This window comes from Pipistrellus kuhlii, unplaced genomic scaffold, assembly GCF_014108245.1.
Source record: "Pipistrellus kuhlii isolate mPipKuh1 unplaced genomic scaffold, mPipKuh1.p scaffold_m20_p_3, whole genome shotgun sequence".
Lineage (NCBI taxonomy): Eukaryota > Metazoa > Chordata > Mammalia > Chiroptera > Vespertilionidae > Pipistrellus > Pipistrellus kuhlii.
In genome coordinates, this window is record NW_023425529.1 from 179,456,175 (window position 1) to 179,474,248 (window position 18,074).

Sequence of the window (18,074 nt, forward strand, 5' to 3'; positions counted from 1 at the left end):
TTTATGCCCCCAATAAGTAAAGTACATTTGTTTTACCTGAGTTGGACAATCAAATGTAGAATAAAGAAAGAAAAGAAGGAAACTTAAACATAGGAAGAAAATAAAAAATTTTAAAAATGAGTCTATTATAACATCTTATTCCTTCCCACCTTCTTTCCTCATGGAAATTATTTATGAATAAATTGAATACAATAAAATAGTAAAGTGGTCCAGTAATTCAATGACTTATCTTGATTCAAATGAAATTTCAAGAGACCCTTGTTTGAAACTCTTCTATTCTTCTGGTCTGCTGTTTTTTAAGCTAAACTGGTTTTTTTCCCCTAAATCTCAGTACTTGATCCTATGTTCTTGATCTTCAGTCTTTACTAGAATAGAACGGTGCTGTCTTACAAGTTCAGTTATTATGCATATGACAATTGCTTTAAAACTACTTCCTCCAGCCCCAACTTGTCAAAAGAACTGATTTTCTGTCTCTAACAGCCAAAGGATTCGCTGTTCTTTCTATATTCATGTACCACAGTGTCACTCAAAGTCAAATGCTCCATTTAACAAACTGGACCTTCACCTGACTAATTTCTACTGAAGAATAATATAGTCCAGTATTTTTTTAAAAAATAGGCTTTGGAATTAGCAGAGCTGGGTATGTATCCAGTTCCCTTAAGTGTGTGGCATTAGGCGATGTCTTTAAATTTTCAATAGTAGTATAAATATTATGCACAGTACTTGGCCTGTAATAAAAGTTTAATAAGTGGGAGAAATTATTTTCCACCTGGGACACATTATCCAAAAGAGTATAATCTTATTACAAAGAAAATACATATGCATAAAAAGTCCTTCAAGTCAAAGGTGTTCTCTTTGCCTTGACCTCATAAACGCATCAAAGAAGGTTGAAAGCAGTGGCTCAGCACATCTCAGTGAGCTTGCTTATCTAAGCACTTAGCCGTGGTGATCACCCACTGGGTTAAAAGCCACATTTACAGGCCACAGAGGACCAAGCTTCCAAGAAAAGGATAAGGCTCTGACCCCCCCAATGCAGAGCCAAGATATTGTCCATAAAGTGAAAGGTAACTGGTAGAGATGAGAAGAGGTATATAACATGAAATCTGCTTCCAGGAGCAGAGTACTCAGGGACTATTAAGGAGAACCTGTGTCTTCCACAGATTCTTCTTTTTAAAATCTTATCCTTAGCCTCTCCCCTGCAGGCACTAATCCTATATAATAAAGAGGTAATATGCAAATAGACCCTCACGCCCTCGCACAAGATGGCCACCCCCATGTAGTCAAAGATGGCCACCACAAGATGGCTGACAGGGGAGGGCAGTTGGGGGTGATCAGGTTGAGAGGAAAGGGCAGTTAGGAGTGACCAGGCCAGCAGGGGAGGATAGTTAGGTGTCAATCAGGCTGGTAGAGAAGTGGTTAAGGTGTTATCAAGTTGATAGGCAGGCAAGTGGTTGGGAGCTAACAATCCTGGATTGTGAGAAGAATGTCTGACTGCCCATTTAGGCCAGATCCCTAAACTGGCCTAAACTGGCAGTCAGATGTTCCCTGAGGAGTCCCAGATTGGAGAGGGTACAAGGCTAGGCTAAGGATACCCCCCAACAGTGCACAAATTTTGTGCACCAGGCCTCTAGTAAGAAAATAATCTAATTACTCATCCAATTCCTGTAAAGTTAATAAATACAGTTTTGTATATTCAGTATGTGAAGGATTTATTTTCTTCTGTAACTAAAATAACAGTTAAAAATTGCACACATGGGCCAGAAAACCTAGGTTCAAATTTTATCTCTGCTACTTGTTGGCTCTGTGAACCTGGTCAAGTTACTCAACCTTTCTGTACTTTACTTTCCCACCAGGAAATAGGAGGTAATAATGGTAACTTTCTCTCTGGATCATCACAAGGATAAAATGAGTACTTGTGTTTAAGCATATAAGCCAGTCCTGAGTGGTATAACGATTGGCTTTCACTGTTATTGCTATTATCATTGTATTTCAACACACCTCCTTTCTCACAGCAATCATCCTGCTAAGGACAGCAGAAAACAATTTATATGTCAGGGATGGAGTCTGAGCAACCTTCTGTTTGATGGGATTCTTTGTTAGACAAGGAAGCTTACTCTTTTCAGCTATTTGTGTATCAATTGTATAAACATATGTGTACAGAAGATGAGTCCTGAAGGGCAGCCAACATTGGGCCATAAAATGTTCATTAAGAACCAGATTTCACTGCATCAATTTTTATTCTAAATTAGCTTACAAAGCATATGTTATAAAGCATTTTAAAATACATCCATTAATAAATTAACTACCTGACTCACAAAGTTTCCCTCTTCTAATACGTAGGCAGACGTCTCATTGCAAAGAGGTGGATGGAATGGCCCAAGGTTAAACATTACTCCAATAATGGGGAAAGAGCACAAAGGTTCCATTGGCTTGTATAAACTTTACTCTTATCATCCTTCCCTTTGTATGTACAATGCATGCTATGTTCTACAGGCAAATCCAAACAGTACCAGAGGATGTTGCCATCAGACCTTAAATACAGCCCCAAATGGTCGTCTTAGTTTGGAATATCGCATGGAGAAGGAATATATGCGACTCTATCTGTATTTACTCTTTGACAAAAAAGTGAATTTAAATGTATAATTAGGCATTTTTAAACGTATTTACTTGGCCTTATTACAGATAATTCAGGCCCTTTTAACTTATTTTCTCAGAATTAGAGGAGCTTTTCATTCCCTCTATCCTCCACCTTTAGGATGACTTAAAAGTCTGTAACATACACCCCAATAAACTCAAGTCTAAAAAGATACATGGAGAAAAGGCAGCCATTATAACAAGCTTTTTTTTTTTTTTTTTTTTTTTTTTTTTTTTTTTTTACCAGCTCTGAGGCTAGAGGAATGGTCTTATTCCCAAAAAGTCTCAGGAAGCTAATAAAAAATAAGTCAAATAAGCTGGAAAAGGGGTGATATAAATGAGATAATCAAATAATTTGCCAAAGGCTCTGATTTTTACCATGTAGACATAAATATCCACTATTGTCATACACATCCATTTGTGGAAATAAGAGAAATATCTTTTTCACACACACACACACACACACACACACACCACACACACACTTGTTAGAATTAGTCTGTGCATCTCAAGGGTTGAGAAAAAGACTCAAGGGCCCAGCTGGCATGGCTCGGTGGTTGAGCACCAATCTATGAACCAGGAGGTCATGGTTTGATTCCTGGTTGGGGCACATGTTCAAGTTGCATGCTTGATCCCCAGTGGCTGCTGTGCAGGAGGCAGTTGATCAATGATTCTCTCCCATCATTAGTGTTTTTATCTCTCCCTCCCTTTCCCTTCCTCTTTGAAATCAATAAAAATATTTTTTATGTGACTCAAGGGTAGAACAAAGAGAAAGGAAACTAAGTTGAGCAATTTCAGGGGCATTCTGGTATAAAAAAAAAAAAAAAAAAAACAGCGGCCAAATCCCACTCCCAACACACACACACATACACACACACACACACACACACACACACACACACAACAGCAGCTTTGGAGGAAGAAGAGCATCTTTAACTATTGCCTATAAGCTAAGCTTTTCAATTTGCTGTGTTACCCAGTGTTATCCAGGTTGCAGGAATTAAGAAAGAGTTAAAGGGCCAGAAGGAGTTGGCAAAAGACTTCGGGGGATATAAATTATATATACTTCTGTTAAAGTTGTGAAATACTTAGCAGGGTGGGGGGGGAAGCACATTTCATGAATTGACATGTACAGGTTAGCTTTAAAAAGTTCCTGGAGAATTTCAAGAGCAGCGAAGAAGGGGTAACATTTCAGAAATAGAAGGAAATGGAGAAAGGGTTGGCCTGTGATGATAAGTGGAGTGAGGAAAGTGCAAAATACAGTTTAAGTAAAAAATAATTTCCTTCTCAGTAAAACACTTGTAGACAACAGCCTGGAAACTTGGTCTGATGCAGAAGGTACTGGGGACCACCTCGCCAGAAAAACTTCGCTACCTCAATCTTTGGAATTATTTCTACTAACAGGGAATATCCTAAACTTTAGTTCCTGAGGGCAAAGACTTAGCTTTGGCTGGTGATCCTTTTCCTACTGGAGAAAGCACTTTTATTTTGATGTTCTTGAAGGGTCTCGAGATTTTTATCCACTGTCTCAACATGTCCCACCCTGATTTTATATTTTCTCCTCTCCTCTTTTATGTTAATCTGGGTATGCCCAGAAGCAGTTACCAGAGAGGATTAAGTGTGCAGAAACTTTATGAGGTGAAATGCTGATAATTGTTCACAACTAGGTCTCTACAGGGCAGAGAGCTGATTTAAAATGTTTCTAGATTGGTTGATGTATGTACTCCCACCACGCCTTTTCTAGCCATCAGCATGCTGCGCACACCAGTTTGTAAGAGGAACTGGGGGAGGGAGCTGGCCAAGACTGCATCCAAGGAGGGGGAGAAAAGTTGGATGGAAGTTTGGATGACTGTTTTTAGCAAACATTTCTGACACCTCAAAAAAGACAACATATTTAACAGTTACTCTTTAAAATGTCTAATAAAAATTTGCCAAAAAAAACAGTTTGGCTCAGTGGATAGAGCGTCGGTCTGCAGACTGGAGGGTCCCAGGTTCGATTCCTGTCAAGGGTGTGTACATTGGTTGCGGGCACATCCCCGGCAGGTGGCGTGCAGGAGGCAGCTGGCTGATGTTTCTCTCTCATCGATGTTTTTAGCTCTCTATCCCTCTCCCTTCCTCTCTGTGAAAAATCAATAAAATATATTTTAAAAAATAAATAAATAAAATGTCTAATAAAAATTTAACTGAGTATAACATTTAGATATATGCCAAAGGAAGAAAAAGAGTCATTGAGTCAAATACAAGGCAATATTTGAAATGCTCAAGAATTTGTAGGAAGCCAAAACCAGTTTGGCTCAGTGGATAGAGCGTCAGCCTGCGGACTGAAAGGTCCCAGGTTCGATTCTGGTCAGGGGCATGTACTTTGGTTGTGGGCACATCCCCAGTTGTGGGTGTGCAGGAGGCAGCTGATAGATGTTTCTCTCTCAGCAGTGTTTCTAACTCTCTATCCCTCTCCCTTTCTCTCTGTAGAAAAATCAATAAAATATATATTTTTTTAACATCTGTAATTAACATTAGTAATTAACATCTATTGAGCAGTTAACCTTAAATTAGGCAGTGTTCTATAGTAAGTGCAAGTGTTATGTCATTTGCTGCAACAATCCATGAGTCTGCATTATCTTCAACCACATTTTACCAATGAAAGAACTGAGACACGAAGCTTCAGCACCTTGCCCAGTGCCATAGAGTTAGGGGTGGAGCCAGGATTTGAACCTAGATTTTGGTTTTACTGCCTATCACCTCATTTGCATCTGGCTAACCCTTACGCAGATATACCATGAAACTAGTTAAACAAGAATCAGGTCCCTTAATTATATGAGATTCTCTAAATTCTGACCTAAGGTTAAAATTTATAATTTTTAATTATTTTTCTTAAAGATGACTCTCCTCATTTGCATAAGCTTGAATATGTTTTTGTTTTGTTTTTCATTTAGAGAGGAAGAACTAGGGGGAGAGATAGAAACAATGAGAGAGAAACATCCATCAGCTGCTTCCTGCATGCTTCCTACCAGGAATCAAACCTGGGACGTATTGGAGCACAGGATGATGCTCCAAACAACCGAGCTACACCAGCTGGGCTGTGTAAGCTTTAGGCCTCACAAAACTTGGTTCTGTGCTGCTGTCAATAAGAAAGCTATAATAGGACATCCCAGGTGAGTAATATATCATATAGATGATAGATAGATAGATAGATAGATAGATAGATAGGGATAGATAATAGATAAATAGATAGTTAGATAGTTAGATAGATATAGATAATAGATAGATAGATAGATAGATAGATAGATAGATAGATAGATATAGATGATATGATAGATGGATAGATATAGATGATAGTCACCTATGGTGCGGGTTACAGGTCAGTGCTTTCCCATCTGTCTCATATTGTGGCCCACATCTAACATGATTTATAAGGTTTTAAAGGGAGGAAGAGGTTCACAGCTGGTGGTGACCACCCAAGCCTCACCCAAAGGCTCATGGGGCAAATATCTTAGGTCCCCCAATCTACTTGAGCACCACCAGCTGAGCCACAAGGTTAATAAGGCTGCATTGCCATTCCTCTAGGGATCGCACGTAGAGTGCCAGCAGAGAACATACATGGCCTGCAAAGTTCATACCACCTCCCAGAGCCCAGAGGAAGGTGTGAGATCACCAAGATAGAGGAATGAAAGTGAAGTTAGCACATTAGAAGTTTTCATTTTATCTATCTCCTACTTACTATATTTATTTTTTGTTAGGCAATAAGTTACTCACAAGTGTGAAGGTCAAAAGGATTTCCATGAAAAATAGGAAAATGATCCATAAAGGTTTTTTGATCTCCAACTAAATTTTGTGTTAACGCTTTTCCTATACTAGTAAAATAATTACTACTTTGGAAATCTCTCGGGGATTTTGCTGGCTATGTTTTCTATATTTCTCACAAGCATTCATTCTATAGCTTTTTGGCCCCTAAAAAATTGCAAAGTGCAGTCTCTACGGTGGAGCAGGGGAGAAGTAAATCACCACGCACATGAATCCACTGTTTTCCGTGTTCTCACATACTCATCACACCTAGGTACTCTTCACAGTTTTTGAGAAGAGGAACCCAAGGCTTGGAGAGTTGAAATAATTTGTGAAAGTTGAAACAGTTATTTTGTGAAGATAAGTGTTCAGACCAAGGACTGTTTGATTTCAAAGCCCAAGCACCATTCCCCCGTTGCTCCCAGAGAGATTTCTTAGCAATAAATGCAGTGCTGCTGGCAAGACTGGAGGGCAGAGGAAAACACGTTCTTTCGTGTCTCAGCTGTGCTTCTGTATCTTCCGTGTAGAAAGTAAAATCTTGTAGATTACCTGTGGAGCCAGAACACTTGTGGGCAGATGCACGACTACAAACATATGCCAGCAGGACCCACAAGAAACTGCTCTGTCCTAAAGAGGTAGAGTTAATAATTATAAATACACCCAAAAGTTTATCTTCATGTCATTCATCAGTATTGTTTATAGTGGCTACAAATGGAAAACAAGATAAATGTCCCACCCTAGGGGAATAATTAAATAAGTTAGGGGAACCAAGAAAATAAAATATTAATCCCATTAAAAATTATATTTTTCAATGCCCTGGCTGGTTTGGCTCAGTGGACAGAGTGTCAGCCTGTGGACTGAAGGATCCCAGGTATTATTCCTGGATGCTAGAAGACTAAAGAACATTACAACCCTAACTGAGAAATTTTTAATATAAAGTATTTATTAGATATCATTAAATAATACCTTTTATTGAATATAAATTTTTGATATCATAAATGTAACTTAACAAAAGGCACTGACTCTTAGAAGTTACATGTTTATATATTTAGGGCTTTAAAAAGTGATATTTTCAAGAAATATCTAATGATAAGAGTGATATTTAATTTTCAAAATATTATATGCTGGCAAGGATATGGAGAAAAGAGAATCCTTGTACACTGTAGGTGGAAATGCAGATTGGTGCAGCCACTATAGAAATCAGTGTGGTGTCACTTCAAAAATTTAAATATGGAACTGCCTTTTGATCCAGCAATTTCACTTCTGGGAATATATCTGAGGAAACCCAAAACATTATTTTGAAAGAATATATGTACCTCTATGTTTATTGCAGTATTATTTACAACTAGAGGCCCAGTGCACAAAATTCATGCACGAGAGGTGGGGGGGAGGGTGTCCCTCAGCCCAGCCTACACCCTCTCTAATCTGGGACCCCTCAAGGGATGTCTGACTGCCCATTTAGGCCCAATCCTACCAGGCCTACAAGGGGAGGGCAGTTGTGGGTGACCAGGCCAGCAAGGGAGGGCAGTTGGGAGGGACCAGGCCTGCAGGAGAGAGCAGTTGGGGGTGACCAGGCCTGTGGGGAAGGGCAGTTAGGGGTGACCAGGTCTGCAGGGGAGGGATTGGCCTAAACGGACTGTTGGACATCCCTCTCACAATCTAGGACTGTTGGCTCCCAGCTGCTGGCCTGCCTGCCTTCCTGATTGCCCCTAACTGCTTCTGCCTGTGAGCCTGATCACCCCATAACCACTCCCCTGCCAGCCTGATTGATACCTAACTGCTCCCCTGCCAGCTTAATTGTCCCTGCCTTCCCCTGCAGGTCTGCTCACCCATAACTTTTCTCTCCTGCTGGCTTGATCACCCCCCAACTGCCCTCCCTTGCAGGCCTGGTCCTTCCCAACTGCCCTCCCCTGCTGGCCGTCTTATGGTGGCCATTTTGTGTCCATATGGGGACAGCCATCTTTGACCACATGGGGGCAGCTATGTTGGAGTTACAGTAAATTTGCGTATTACTCTTTTATTAGATAGGATAGAGTTTTGGTACACAGGTGGGGGCCAGTTGATTTGCTCTAAAGGGTGTCTTGGATCAGGGTGGGGGTTCCCTTGGGGTCTGGGGCAGCTTGGGCAAAGGGCCTGTAGTGGTTTACAGGCTGGCCACGTCCCCCCGGCAAACAAAGCATAAACTTTGGTATCTGGGAGTTATTTATCTTCTATAATTGAAACTTGGTAGCCTTGAGCAGGAGCCAGGGGAGGCCAGGGCTGCAGGAAGCTTGGCTTCCTCCATTGCCGAGGAAACCCAAGCTTCCTGCTTGCTCTGTGGCTACAGCCATCTTTGTTGGGTTAATTTGCATTCTCACACCTGATTGGCCGATGGCTGTGGTTTGTGGTTGTAGCAGAGGTGTGGTCAGTTTTCATATTACTCTTTTATTAGATAGGATAGCCAAGATTTGAAAGCAGCCCAAGTGCTACCAGTAGATGAGCGAATAAAAAAGCTTTAGTACATTGATACAATGAAATACTATTTGGTTTTTAAAAAAGGAGGAAATCTTATCCTTTGCAACAGCATGAATGGTCCTGGAGAGCATTATGCTAAGTGAAAAAGCCAATCAGAGAAAGACAAGTACTGTATGATTTCACTCATGTGGGGAATCTAATGAACAAAATAAACTAACAAATAAAATAGAAAGAGACCTATAGAGAACGGACTGACAACTGTCGGAGGAGTTGGGGGGTGTGGGGCTGGGTGAAAAAGGTGAAGGCATTAAGCAAAAAACAAAAATTATAGTTATAAGTAAAATATGTCATATACATTTGAAACCTGTATAATTTTATTAACCAATGTCACCTGAATAAATTCAATAAAAAAATTTTATTATAGAAGGCTGCTGCTCATTGCAATAGCAAACACACAGAAGATAACCTTACATAAAACTTAATAAGGTAACTTGGCACCGACAGCATTGATAGATTTATTGAGTAGAGACTTTGCTCTGTCATGTTTGAACATGTTAGCAGATGTTTCAGCGTTTTGTGATCACGGAAGCATGAATGATACAATGACAGTCATGCACATATTTGCAGCATTCTGAACCCTCCCTGAGCAAAAGTGCTCCAGGCCCCATGGGATGGAAAGAAAAGTGACTTTTCAGAGCAGGCTGTGCCATGTGCCTCTCTCGCCACCCCTGGAAGGGAGGACCCATGCACCAGCCCCTGGGGGTTAGGTTTGCATCAGTATGCAGAGCTCTGCACATGGGACAAAGACACATTCAAACAGCAGTGTTTTAGCTTCAAATAAATAAATACACTTGAAAAAATGATATATATTTATAAAACTGACCTATGGCCGTGGGATTCAGGGTAATAGGGGCTAGTTCTAACTCTACTTGTTTCGTGATCGGCGCATACATGGGACGGTCTAGATAATAAATTTAGTTAAAGACACGGGATAGGATTGGCTTTCTCCTGTTTGTGTTAGAAGTTGATGGTCCAATTGGGCTGTTCATTGTAGGCTCAAGTCAATGGAAACTCTTTGGGGTTGGGGAGTTTTACTTTTAGATCACCTGATGTCAATACTATCAACACATTTGTCATCTTAATGAAGAGTCATCTGTTGATCTTAGACCTCATTCTCAGAGAAGACTCAGGAGCACCTCCCTCAGACATAGGTACTCAGTGAGCAGATGGTGAGGGGGCCTGTGTTTGTCCCTTCATTTGGGAGGCAAGGGGAAAATATAGGTCTGAGTGCCTCTTGGAAGGATTCCGGAGGGAAGCTATAGATGAGAGACTCGTCTGTCACATTGTAGAATGCTATGTGTCCAGATTCATAGTCTAAGAACACACCGACCTTTTGCACAGGCTCTCTGACATGCTGACCTTTTAGAGGTGACGACACCCAAAGGCTATAGTCATCTCCAATCTTTAAGCCTATAAGTGAGAAGAGGTCTCCAGGTGGCTTGGGGAGATTCCCCTTTCTGCTCACGGAGTCCTTACAGATGCCCACTTCCCACTCCGTTTTGTTTCCGACTTCCACCTCCCAGTAGTGTCTCCCGCAGGTGAAGCTCTGAGCACCCAACACAGTTGCAGACTGGTCAAATCTCTCTGGGTTGTCAGGTAGCTTCTGTCGGATCCCTCCATAGCTCACACTTTTCAGATCCTCAGACAAGACAAGGTAGGCATTGGCTGTGTCTGGATCCAGAGTTATATCTGCTGCAAGAGGAGAAAGGATTGAATGCTCATTTGTATTCTTTTTAAAAAATATTTGTATTGATTTTTTTAGAAAGAAGAAAGGAGAGGGATAGAGAGCTAGAAACATCAATGAGAGAGAAACATGGATCAGCTGCCTCCTGTATACCCTCTACTGGGGATTGAGCCTACAACCATGGTACATGCCCTTGACTGGAATCAAACTTGGGATTCTTCAGTCAGCAGGCCAATATTCTATCCACTGAACAAAACCAGTTAGGGCTCATGTATATTCTTGACACCACCATCCCTCCATGTATGTGGAATGTAAATTAAATTCTTAGTATTCAGTCTTACTTTTTTAAAATATAATTTAGGTGAGCGTGGTGGGGATTTTTTTTTTTTAATAATCTCTGAGCCTTTTTACTGTTTCACAAAAGAGAGAATGCATTTCTAAAAGGAAACAGAAGATAGTTGTGTGGAAAGTGATATTTAGGCTGTCGGAAAAGGAGAGAAGAATCTCTGCAAATGGAATGGAAGTTGTTTGTTCACAAGACAGTCTGAGCACTGAGAACTATTTATCCACACAAGGTGATGCACCGTTTGTCATTTGTATTTGCTTCAGCCAGGGCTGTTTCTGGTTCGTCCATTGGAGTGGAAGGGAAATATAGGCAGTTTTCATTGATTGAACTCCTACTTAGATATCAGGCATTTTCTGTACATTATCTCATTTAATCATGGCACAAATTATTGTTTTTCTATTTTTTTATTAAAGAAAAAACTTAGGTTCACATAGGTTAGAAAGCTGGACCAAGATTACAAAGTTACAGAGTGCTGGAATAGTAATTCCTAAATAGCTTTCTTCATGATGTCATGGTTATGTGCAGCTGCATAGGAGTTAGTTCAACCCCAGTGAGGAGCACCAATGAGAGAGTCCTCTCTCACTCTCTTGAAAGAATGTTACAGAAGAGGCTTCCAGCCCTTGCTGATATCTCAGTGGATAAGAGTGTTGGACTATGGACTGAAGGATCCCAGGTTGGATTCTGGTCAAGGGCACATACCAATCCCCAGTGTCGGGCATGCAAGAGGCAGCTAATCAATGATTCTCTCTCATCATTGATATTTCTATCTCTCCCTTCCTCTCTGACATCAATAAAAAATATTTTTTTTTAAAGAAGAGGCCTCCTACTTTCATCTACTCTTCAGACAAGATTAGGTTCCCTTTATCATACAGTTTATACTTTAATTGATAGGTCAAATTTCAATCATCAATAAATATCTGTGATTATTAATGTCCATCTCCACAAATTGGAAGTTCTACAAAAGCAAAGCCAAGTCTATCTTATTGTCATTGTAAATCTGCTCAGAGTCTCACAGACTAGTACCAGGTATATTGTAGGCACTTATCAAATATGTATGGAGTCCAAAGTTGATTAGGCCTTCCTCTGAAAGTCAGATTGTCAAGATCAATGTTAAGAACTAATGCTGACCTCTCTCATTCTTAGCCAGTCTAAACAGTTGGAGTATTCTAAAAGGATAGTTCTTTGAATGTTCTCTCACTGGGACTTAAGTGTTTTAGCTTTTGTCCTCACAAAGGCAGGGGTGAAAATGCAGAAACCCCTGAAGAGGTGTGTGAGTATGTATAAGAGGCTGAGATGGACAAAACAGAACAATGAAACAAACCAACAAAAGGATCAGGAATCATTAAAAGACAAAGCCAGGCAGATATCAATCCCGGTGTGTCTGTCTACTCCAGCACAGAGATGCTCTGTGGCCCAGCCTTTGCTGGTGTTCCCTGCTGGCTCGGGGTGCCTTCACTGAGAACCTGGTGCCCAGATGCTGAATATTCTGTTAGAGGAAGCTGAAGCTAACTCTGGAAATCAGGGTGACTTACCGTGGAATTTTCTTAGCATCTCCCTCATTCCGGTGATGCGGCACAGACTCAGCTCTGTGCTGGTGGTCTCTGGACACTGAAGCAACAGTGGCTCACTCCTACAAGAGGGCAGAGTGTCACTCCATCTCCTCCGCGTGACCTGCTCATGTGTCCCAGCATCATGGACACTCTCATCTCCACTCATTTTGTCCCAGCATCATGGACACTCTCATCCCCACTCTGACCCCAACCTGTTTCGTCAGCACCACATCCCTGTATCTGACATCACTGATCACAGGATGGAAACCTACCTTTCCAGTGCTGCTTTCATCTCCTAAGGATATAACAGAAAGAAGGTTAGTATTTGTGCACTTTGATCAACAGCAAAGACTGAATCCATGTTGGATATAGTCCTTGAAAATTTCACAGAATCTGCTTCCTATAGCTCCAGGACACCTTGAGTGGGAATGCAGATGGTAGAGAAAAGAAACCCCCTGCTTCTTCTAGGGAACATGAGACATTTCTCAAATGACTAGAGACGACTTTGTCCTTTCCTTTTTTGTTTTTAATCCTCACCTAGGATATTTTTTCCACTGATTTTCAGAGAGAGTAGAAAGGAGGAAAGAGGAGAAAGAGAGAAAGAGAGACATTGGTGTGAGAGAGTCACCTCCATTGGTTGCCTCCTGCACACATCCTGACTGGGTAGGGATCTAACCTGCAACCCAGATGCATGCCCTTGACCAGAATTGAACCTATGACTCATTGTTGTGCAGGTCAACACTCTTAACCACTGAGCAATGCAAGCCAGGGCATGTCCTTTCTTTTCTTTTCTTTCTTTTTTTTTTCTTTTTCTTTTTTTCATATCATCACTTTGTCAAGAGAACATGAGGCTGAGAAAGGAGCCAGACTATTGGCTTTATTATCCAATGTCTTGAGGAGTCAGAGGTAACTACAGGAAAGTGAACAGTGAAAGCTGAGACTACACCTGTGTGTACAGTTGAAATGGGTTGTTGGGAGAAATGAAATTAGTAGCGTTTTGAGGAGTCATTCCAGGAAAGAGATCTGAAGCTGGAGATAGCTCCCATAGCTTATGTTTGAGGAGGTCTGGAGAAAGCAGCAGCCTGGGAGAAGAGTAAAGCAGAGATGGTGAGCAATGTGGGCTCAGTACATATATACCTGGATTTTACCACCTACTAGCTATTTGACAAGCAAATTACCTAACTGCCCTAGGTCTGAGTTAGTAAATAAAAGCTATTATAACCCCATTTACTAAATAACGATCACCTATAGTACATATCATGATAGTATATAACTTCATGAAGATATTTAATATGTCCATATAGACCAATGGAATAGAATAGAGAACCCAGAAATTGACCCAAACCACTATGCTCAATTAATATTTGACAAAGAAGGCAAGAGCATACAATATAGTCAAGACTCTTCAATAAATGGTGTTGGGAAAATTGGACAGATACATGCAAAAAAAATGAAACTAGATTACCAACTTACACCATACACAAAAATAAACTCAAAATGGATAAAGGACTTAAATGTAAGATGGGAAACCATAAAAATATTAGAGGAATCCAGAGGCAGCAAAATCTTATACATATGCCAAAGCATTTTCTTCACTGATATGCTCCTAGGGCTATGGATGCTAAAAAGAAAATAAACAAATGGGACTACATCACAGTAAAAAGCTTCTTCACAGAAAAGGAAACCATCAACAGAACAATAAGAAAGCCCACTGCATGGAAGAACATAATTGTCAGTGTTATCACTGATAAGGGTTTAATCTCCAACATTTACAGAAAACTCATACAACTTAACAAAAGGAAGATAAACAACCCACTCAAAAAATAGGCAATGGATCTAAATAGATACTTTCAGAAGATGACATAAGGAAGGCCAAAAGACATATAAAAACATTCTCAAAAGTCACTTATCACCCAAGAGATGCAAATCAAAACGACAATGAGGTACCATCTCACACCTCTCAGAATGGCTATCATCAACAAATCAACAAATGACAAGTGCTAGTGAGGATGCAGAGAAAAAGGAACTCTCCTGCACTACTGGCAGGAATGCAGACTGGTGCAGCCACTGTGGAGAACAGCATGGAGTTTCCTCAAAAAATTAAAAATGGAACTCCCATTTGACCCAGTGATCCCACTTCTAGGAATATATCCCAAGAAACTAGAAACACCAATCAGAAAGAATATATGCACCCCTATGTTCATAGCAGCACAATTTACCATAGCTAATTTTTGGAAACAGCCTAAGTGCCCATCAGCAGATGATTGGATTAAAAAATTAAGTATAGCTACACAATGGAATACTACGCTATGGTAAAAAAGGAATTCTTACCATTTGCAACAGTACGGATGGAACTGGAGAGCATTAGGCTAAGCAAACTAAGTCAATCAGAGAAAGATAAATATTATATGATCTCACTCATTTGTGAACTATAATGAACAACATAAACTGATGAACAAAAACAGATCTAGAGACAGAGAATCATCGATCAGACTGTCAAACTTCAGAGGGAAGGTAGGGGAGAGATCAACCAAAGGACTTGCATGCATACATATAAGCCTAACCAAAGGACACAGACAACAGTGGGGTGAGGGCATGAGTGGGAGAGTTGGGGGAATTAATGGGGGTATGAGGACACAAATGTAATACCTTAATAAATAAAGAAAAAAAAGATATTTGATGTGTCAAACCCATGGTTGATGCTCGCTGAACTTAGAATATTTGGCAAAGCTAAGGTTGCAGAGAGGTCAAAACAAGAGAAATTGGAGTCATTATCAAGCTTGGTTCAGGTGAGTATCCCTCTGTTTTTTGTCTCCACCTCTATTTATACTAGATGGAATGTTAATTCTTTCAGAAAACTATTTTTGTATCAGAACTTAGTGTTTTAGGGTAATAAAGAACATTGTATCTGGTATGACTTGAAATATTATGTGTTACTACATACTTTTCCATTAATTGCCCCAGTGTCCTTACCTCTAAAGATGCTGTACTGGAGTTCTGACACATGGACTCTATCTGACCAATCATTTTGCTCAGGCCCCTTACTTGCTGGGTCAGCTTGATCTCATTGTCCCTCAGTTTCTTCAGGTTCTCTCTCTCCTCCTTTTCCAGCAGCTGCACGTGCAGCTGCTCCTCCTCTTTCAGGAACTGGTGCATTTTCACATATTCAGACACAACAACCTGTTTACAATTCTTTGTCTCTTCCTGCCGTCAAACACATACACACATACACACACATATGACATAATAAGATTAGAAACAGAATGTGCTTTGACACCCTTACTAAGTCCTAGAGTTTCACTGACAATTTTTGAAACTTGACAATATATATATTCTATTGACTAGATGCCTTGAATAAGTTGTATTTTAGTTGTGTGTAGATAGTAGTAAAGAAACTCCAAATTGTATACCCAGGAGGTTGTAATTCTACTGGAGAAAAAATAAACAAAAAAATATATGACAGGTGATGATCAGTCCCATTATAAAATATAAGGCAGTATAAAATAAGGACAGCATTACTTTTAAAAGTGTGTTCACTTATTGAACAAATATTTACTCAATCAAAGTAGTCACTGGCTCACATACTAGATATAGAAATGTCCATCACAAATACTCCCATTTAAGTACTCAAAGTTTAGTAGGAGAATTAGATACACACATATTTTTTAAACATCTGGTTCTCTGCGTTGTTAGACAGATAAAATTAAAAGCTGTGACTAACCTCAACAAACTAGCATTTGTGCAGGTGTACTAATCCTTGTTAATAATTTGTTATATTTTCCCATTCTCTTTTGTTTTTAATTTGGAATTTTTTGGACCCGAAGCCCTTGAAATGTTTTTATTGATTTCCATTTTATGATATCTATCTACCTATAAGTATACATTGTATTTTAGATAATTATAAGAAGAGCTAAAATAGAGGTAGCTTCTGAGTTAGATAGGTACACCAAGGGTTGGGGGAAGCTAGCCTGGGGATAGGAAATTGAGCCGAGTTTTGAGATTCCCAGGTGGACAAGCAAACGTAGGTAGGCCAGAGCAAGGATACTGTATACTGTGGATGGGGCCTGGAGAATGTTGTCTTTTTTCCCCTCTCATTTCCCTATCTCTGTAGAAATGCCCCCTCACAGAATTATATACAAGATGCACAAACAGGACAGTTACTGACCTTACACAATATCACTCTCTCCTTCTCATGGGTTAACATAACCTGAGTTTCCTTTTTCTTTTTGCACAAAAGACTTAGGATTTCCTGGAGTTTCTCCTGCAATAGAAACCAACACTCTGTGACAAGTGAGCAGTGGTCCTGTAGGGGTCTCAAGGACCAATAACAACAAGATGACTGGGACCCTATAAGAAAGGGGAAAGCAGAATCCAGGCTGAGTTTGTGGTCTGTGGCTGGAGCCGGTTGGAGCCGGTAGACATGCTATAGGAGTTAAGTGATGGAACCGGATCAATGTTGGGAAATTTGTGTTGAGCTGCTAATCTTACTTTGTGATGCTCCTCAGCCTCACTGGAGAGAGACATTCTGTTTATCCCGTGACATTCAGTTGAGAAAGTGTTTCCACCCTGACCATCCTCAGGGTGCATCATAGTGGCTGCCAGCGTTCTCCCATGGGGGCCTTGTTGGTCCTCACTCTGCAGCACCTGGGACCTGAGTTGCTTGCCAATGCCAGCCAGCCTCCCCAAACGCTCATTGGGCTGGAAATGAGGGGCCTCCAAGGTCCTCCAGCACTCAGGACAAGATAAAGGAGTGTTGTGTTGCTCCCAGCTCCTCAGGAGACACACCAGGCAAAAGCTGTGTCCACATTCGGTGGTCACTGGGCTGGTGAAATAGTCCAAGCAGATGAAACAGGTCAGTTCTTCCCTAAGGTTCTCCATCAAATCTGAAGTAGACATCTTCTCTAAGAAGGACATTCGTAAGGTCACGCCTCTGTTCTGGAATTAAATTCCTCTTAGAGGTTCTATTGTTGTGAGTAACAAGTGAGTGATCAATTGCTACTTTGTTAGTACAAGAAACTCTTACTCTCCTCTGTGCCTGGTTTCACCAGTTGACATGTACTCTCTCAACACAAAGCCATTGTGACTTAATGTGGAACTCCTGTACACTGGTTCATCATCAACCCTGAACTTTTCAGGAATCTCACTGAGTAAGCCACATGCTGAAACTGAGGACACCGGCGCCTAACAGAGTTTCCATTTGAGAGCTGGTTATATAATATTAGCAGCACCATAAAACCATTTGAACACATTGGTCTTAGACTGGACATTTAGGTAATTTGGTATAAGCCAGTACAGTGACTTAAATCATGATGATCTCTAATAATATCTAAATTGGACCTATGGTCCAAATCTTTTAGACTATTTAGCTAATGGGATCTAGTTGAGAAACTGAAGGAAGAAAACTGTAGTATCTATTTCTTCCATCATTAGGCCATTTTCTTTGCTTGACCAAAGTCTAAAAGCTCTTTGCTCCTTTATCAGATACTGGGTGTTTTCATTTGATTTACCCAATAAAATTAGAACAATTCATTGTAGTATTCCCCAATTTTAGATGTACAATGGAGTA

At 40.4% G+C, this 18,074-nt stretch overlaps 1 protein-coding gene across 1 annotated transcript; it reads right to left on the reverse strand.

The window, feature by feature from the left end:
* Positions 1 to 10,069: 10,069 nt before the first annotated feature.
* TRIML1 (tripartite motif family like 1) lies at positions 10,070 to 17,404 on the reverse strand. The gene is made up of 6 exons (XM_036458676.1): positions 16,997 to 17,404; positions 16,674 to 16,769; positions 15,482 to 15,712; positions 12,781 to 12,803; positions 12,491 to 12,588; positions 10,070 to 10,620 (listed from the first exon to the last, which is right to left on the reverse strand). Exons 1-6 carry the CDS (start codon positions 17,402 to 17,404, stop codon positions 10,070 to 10,072), a joined length of 1,407 nt encoding a protein of 468 aa, XP_036314569.1.
* Between the last annotated feature and the right edge of the window lie 670 nt (positions 17,405 to 18,074).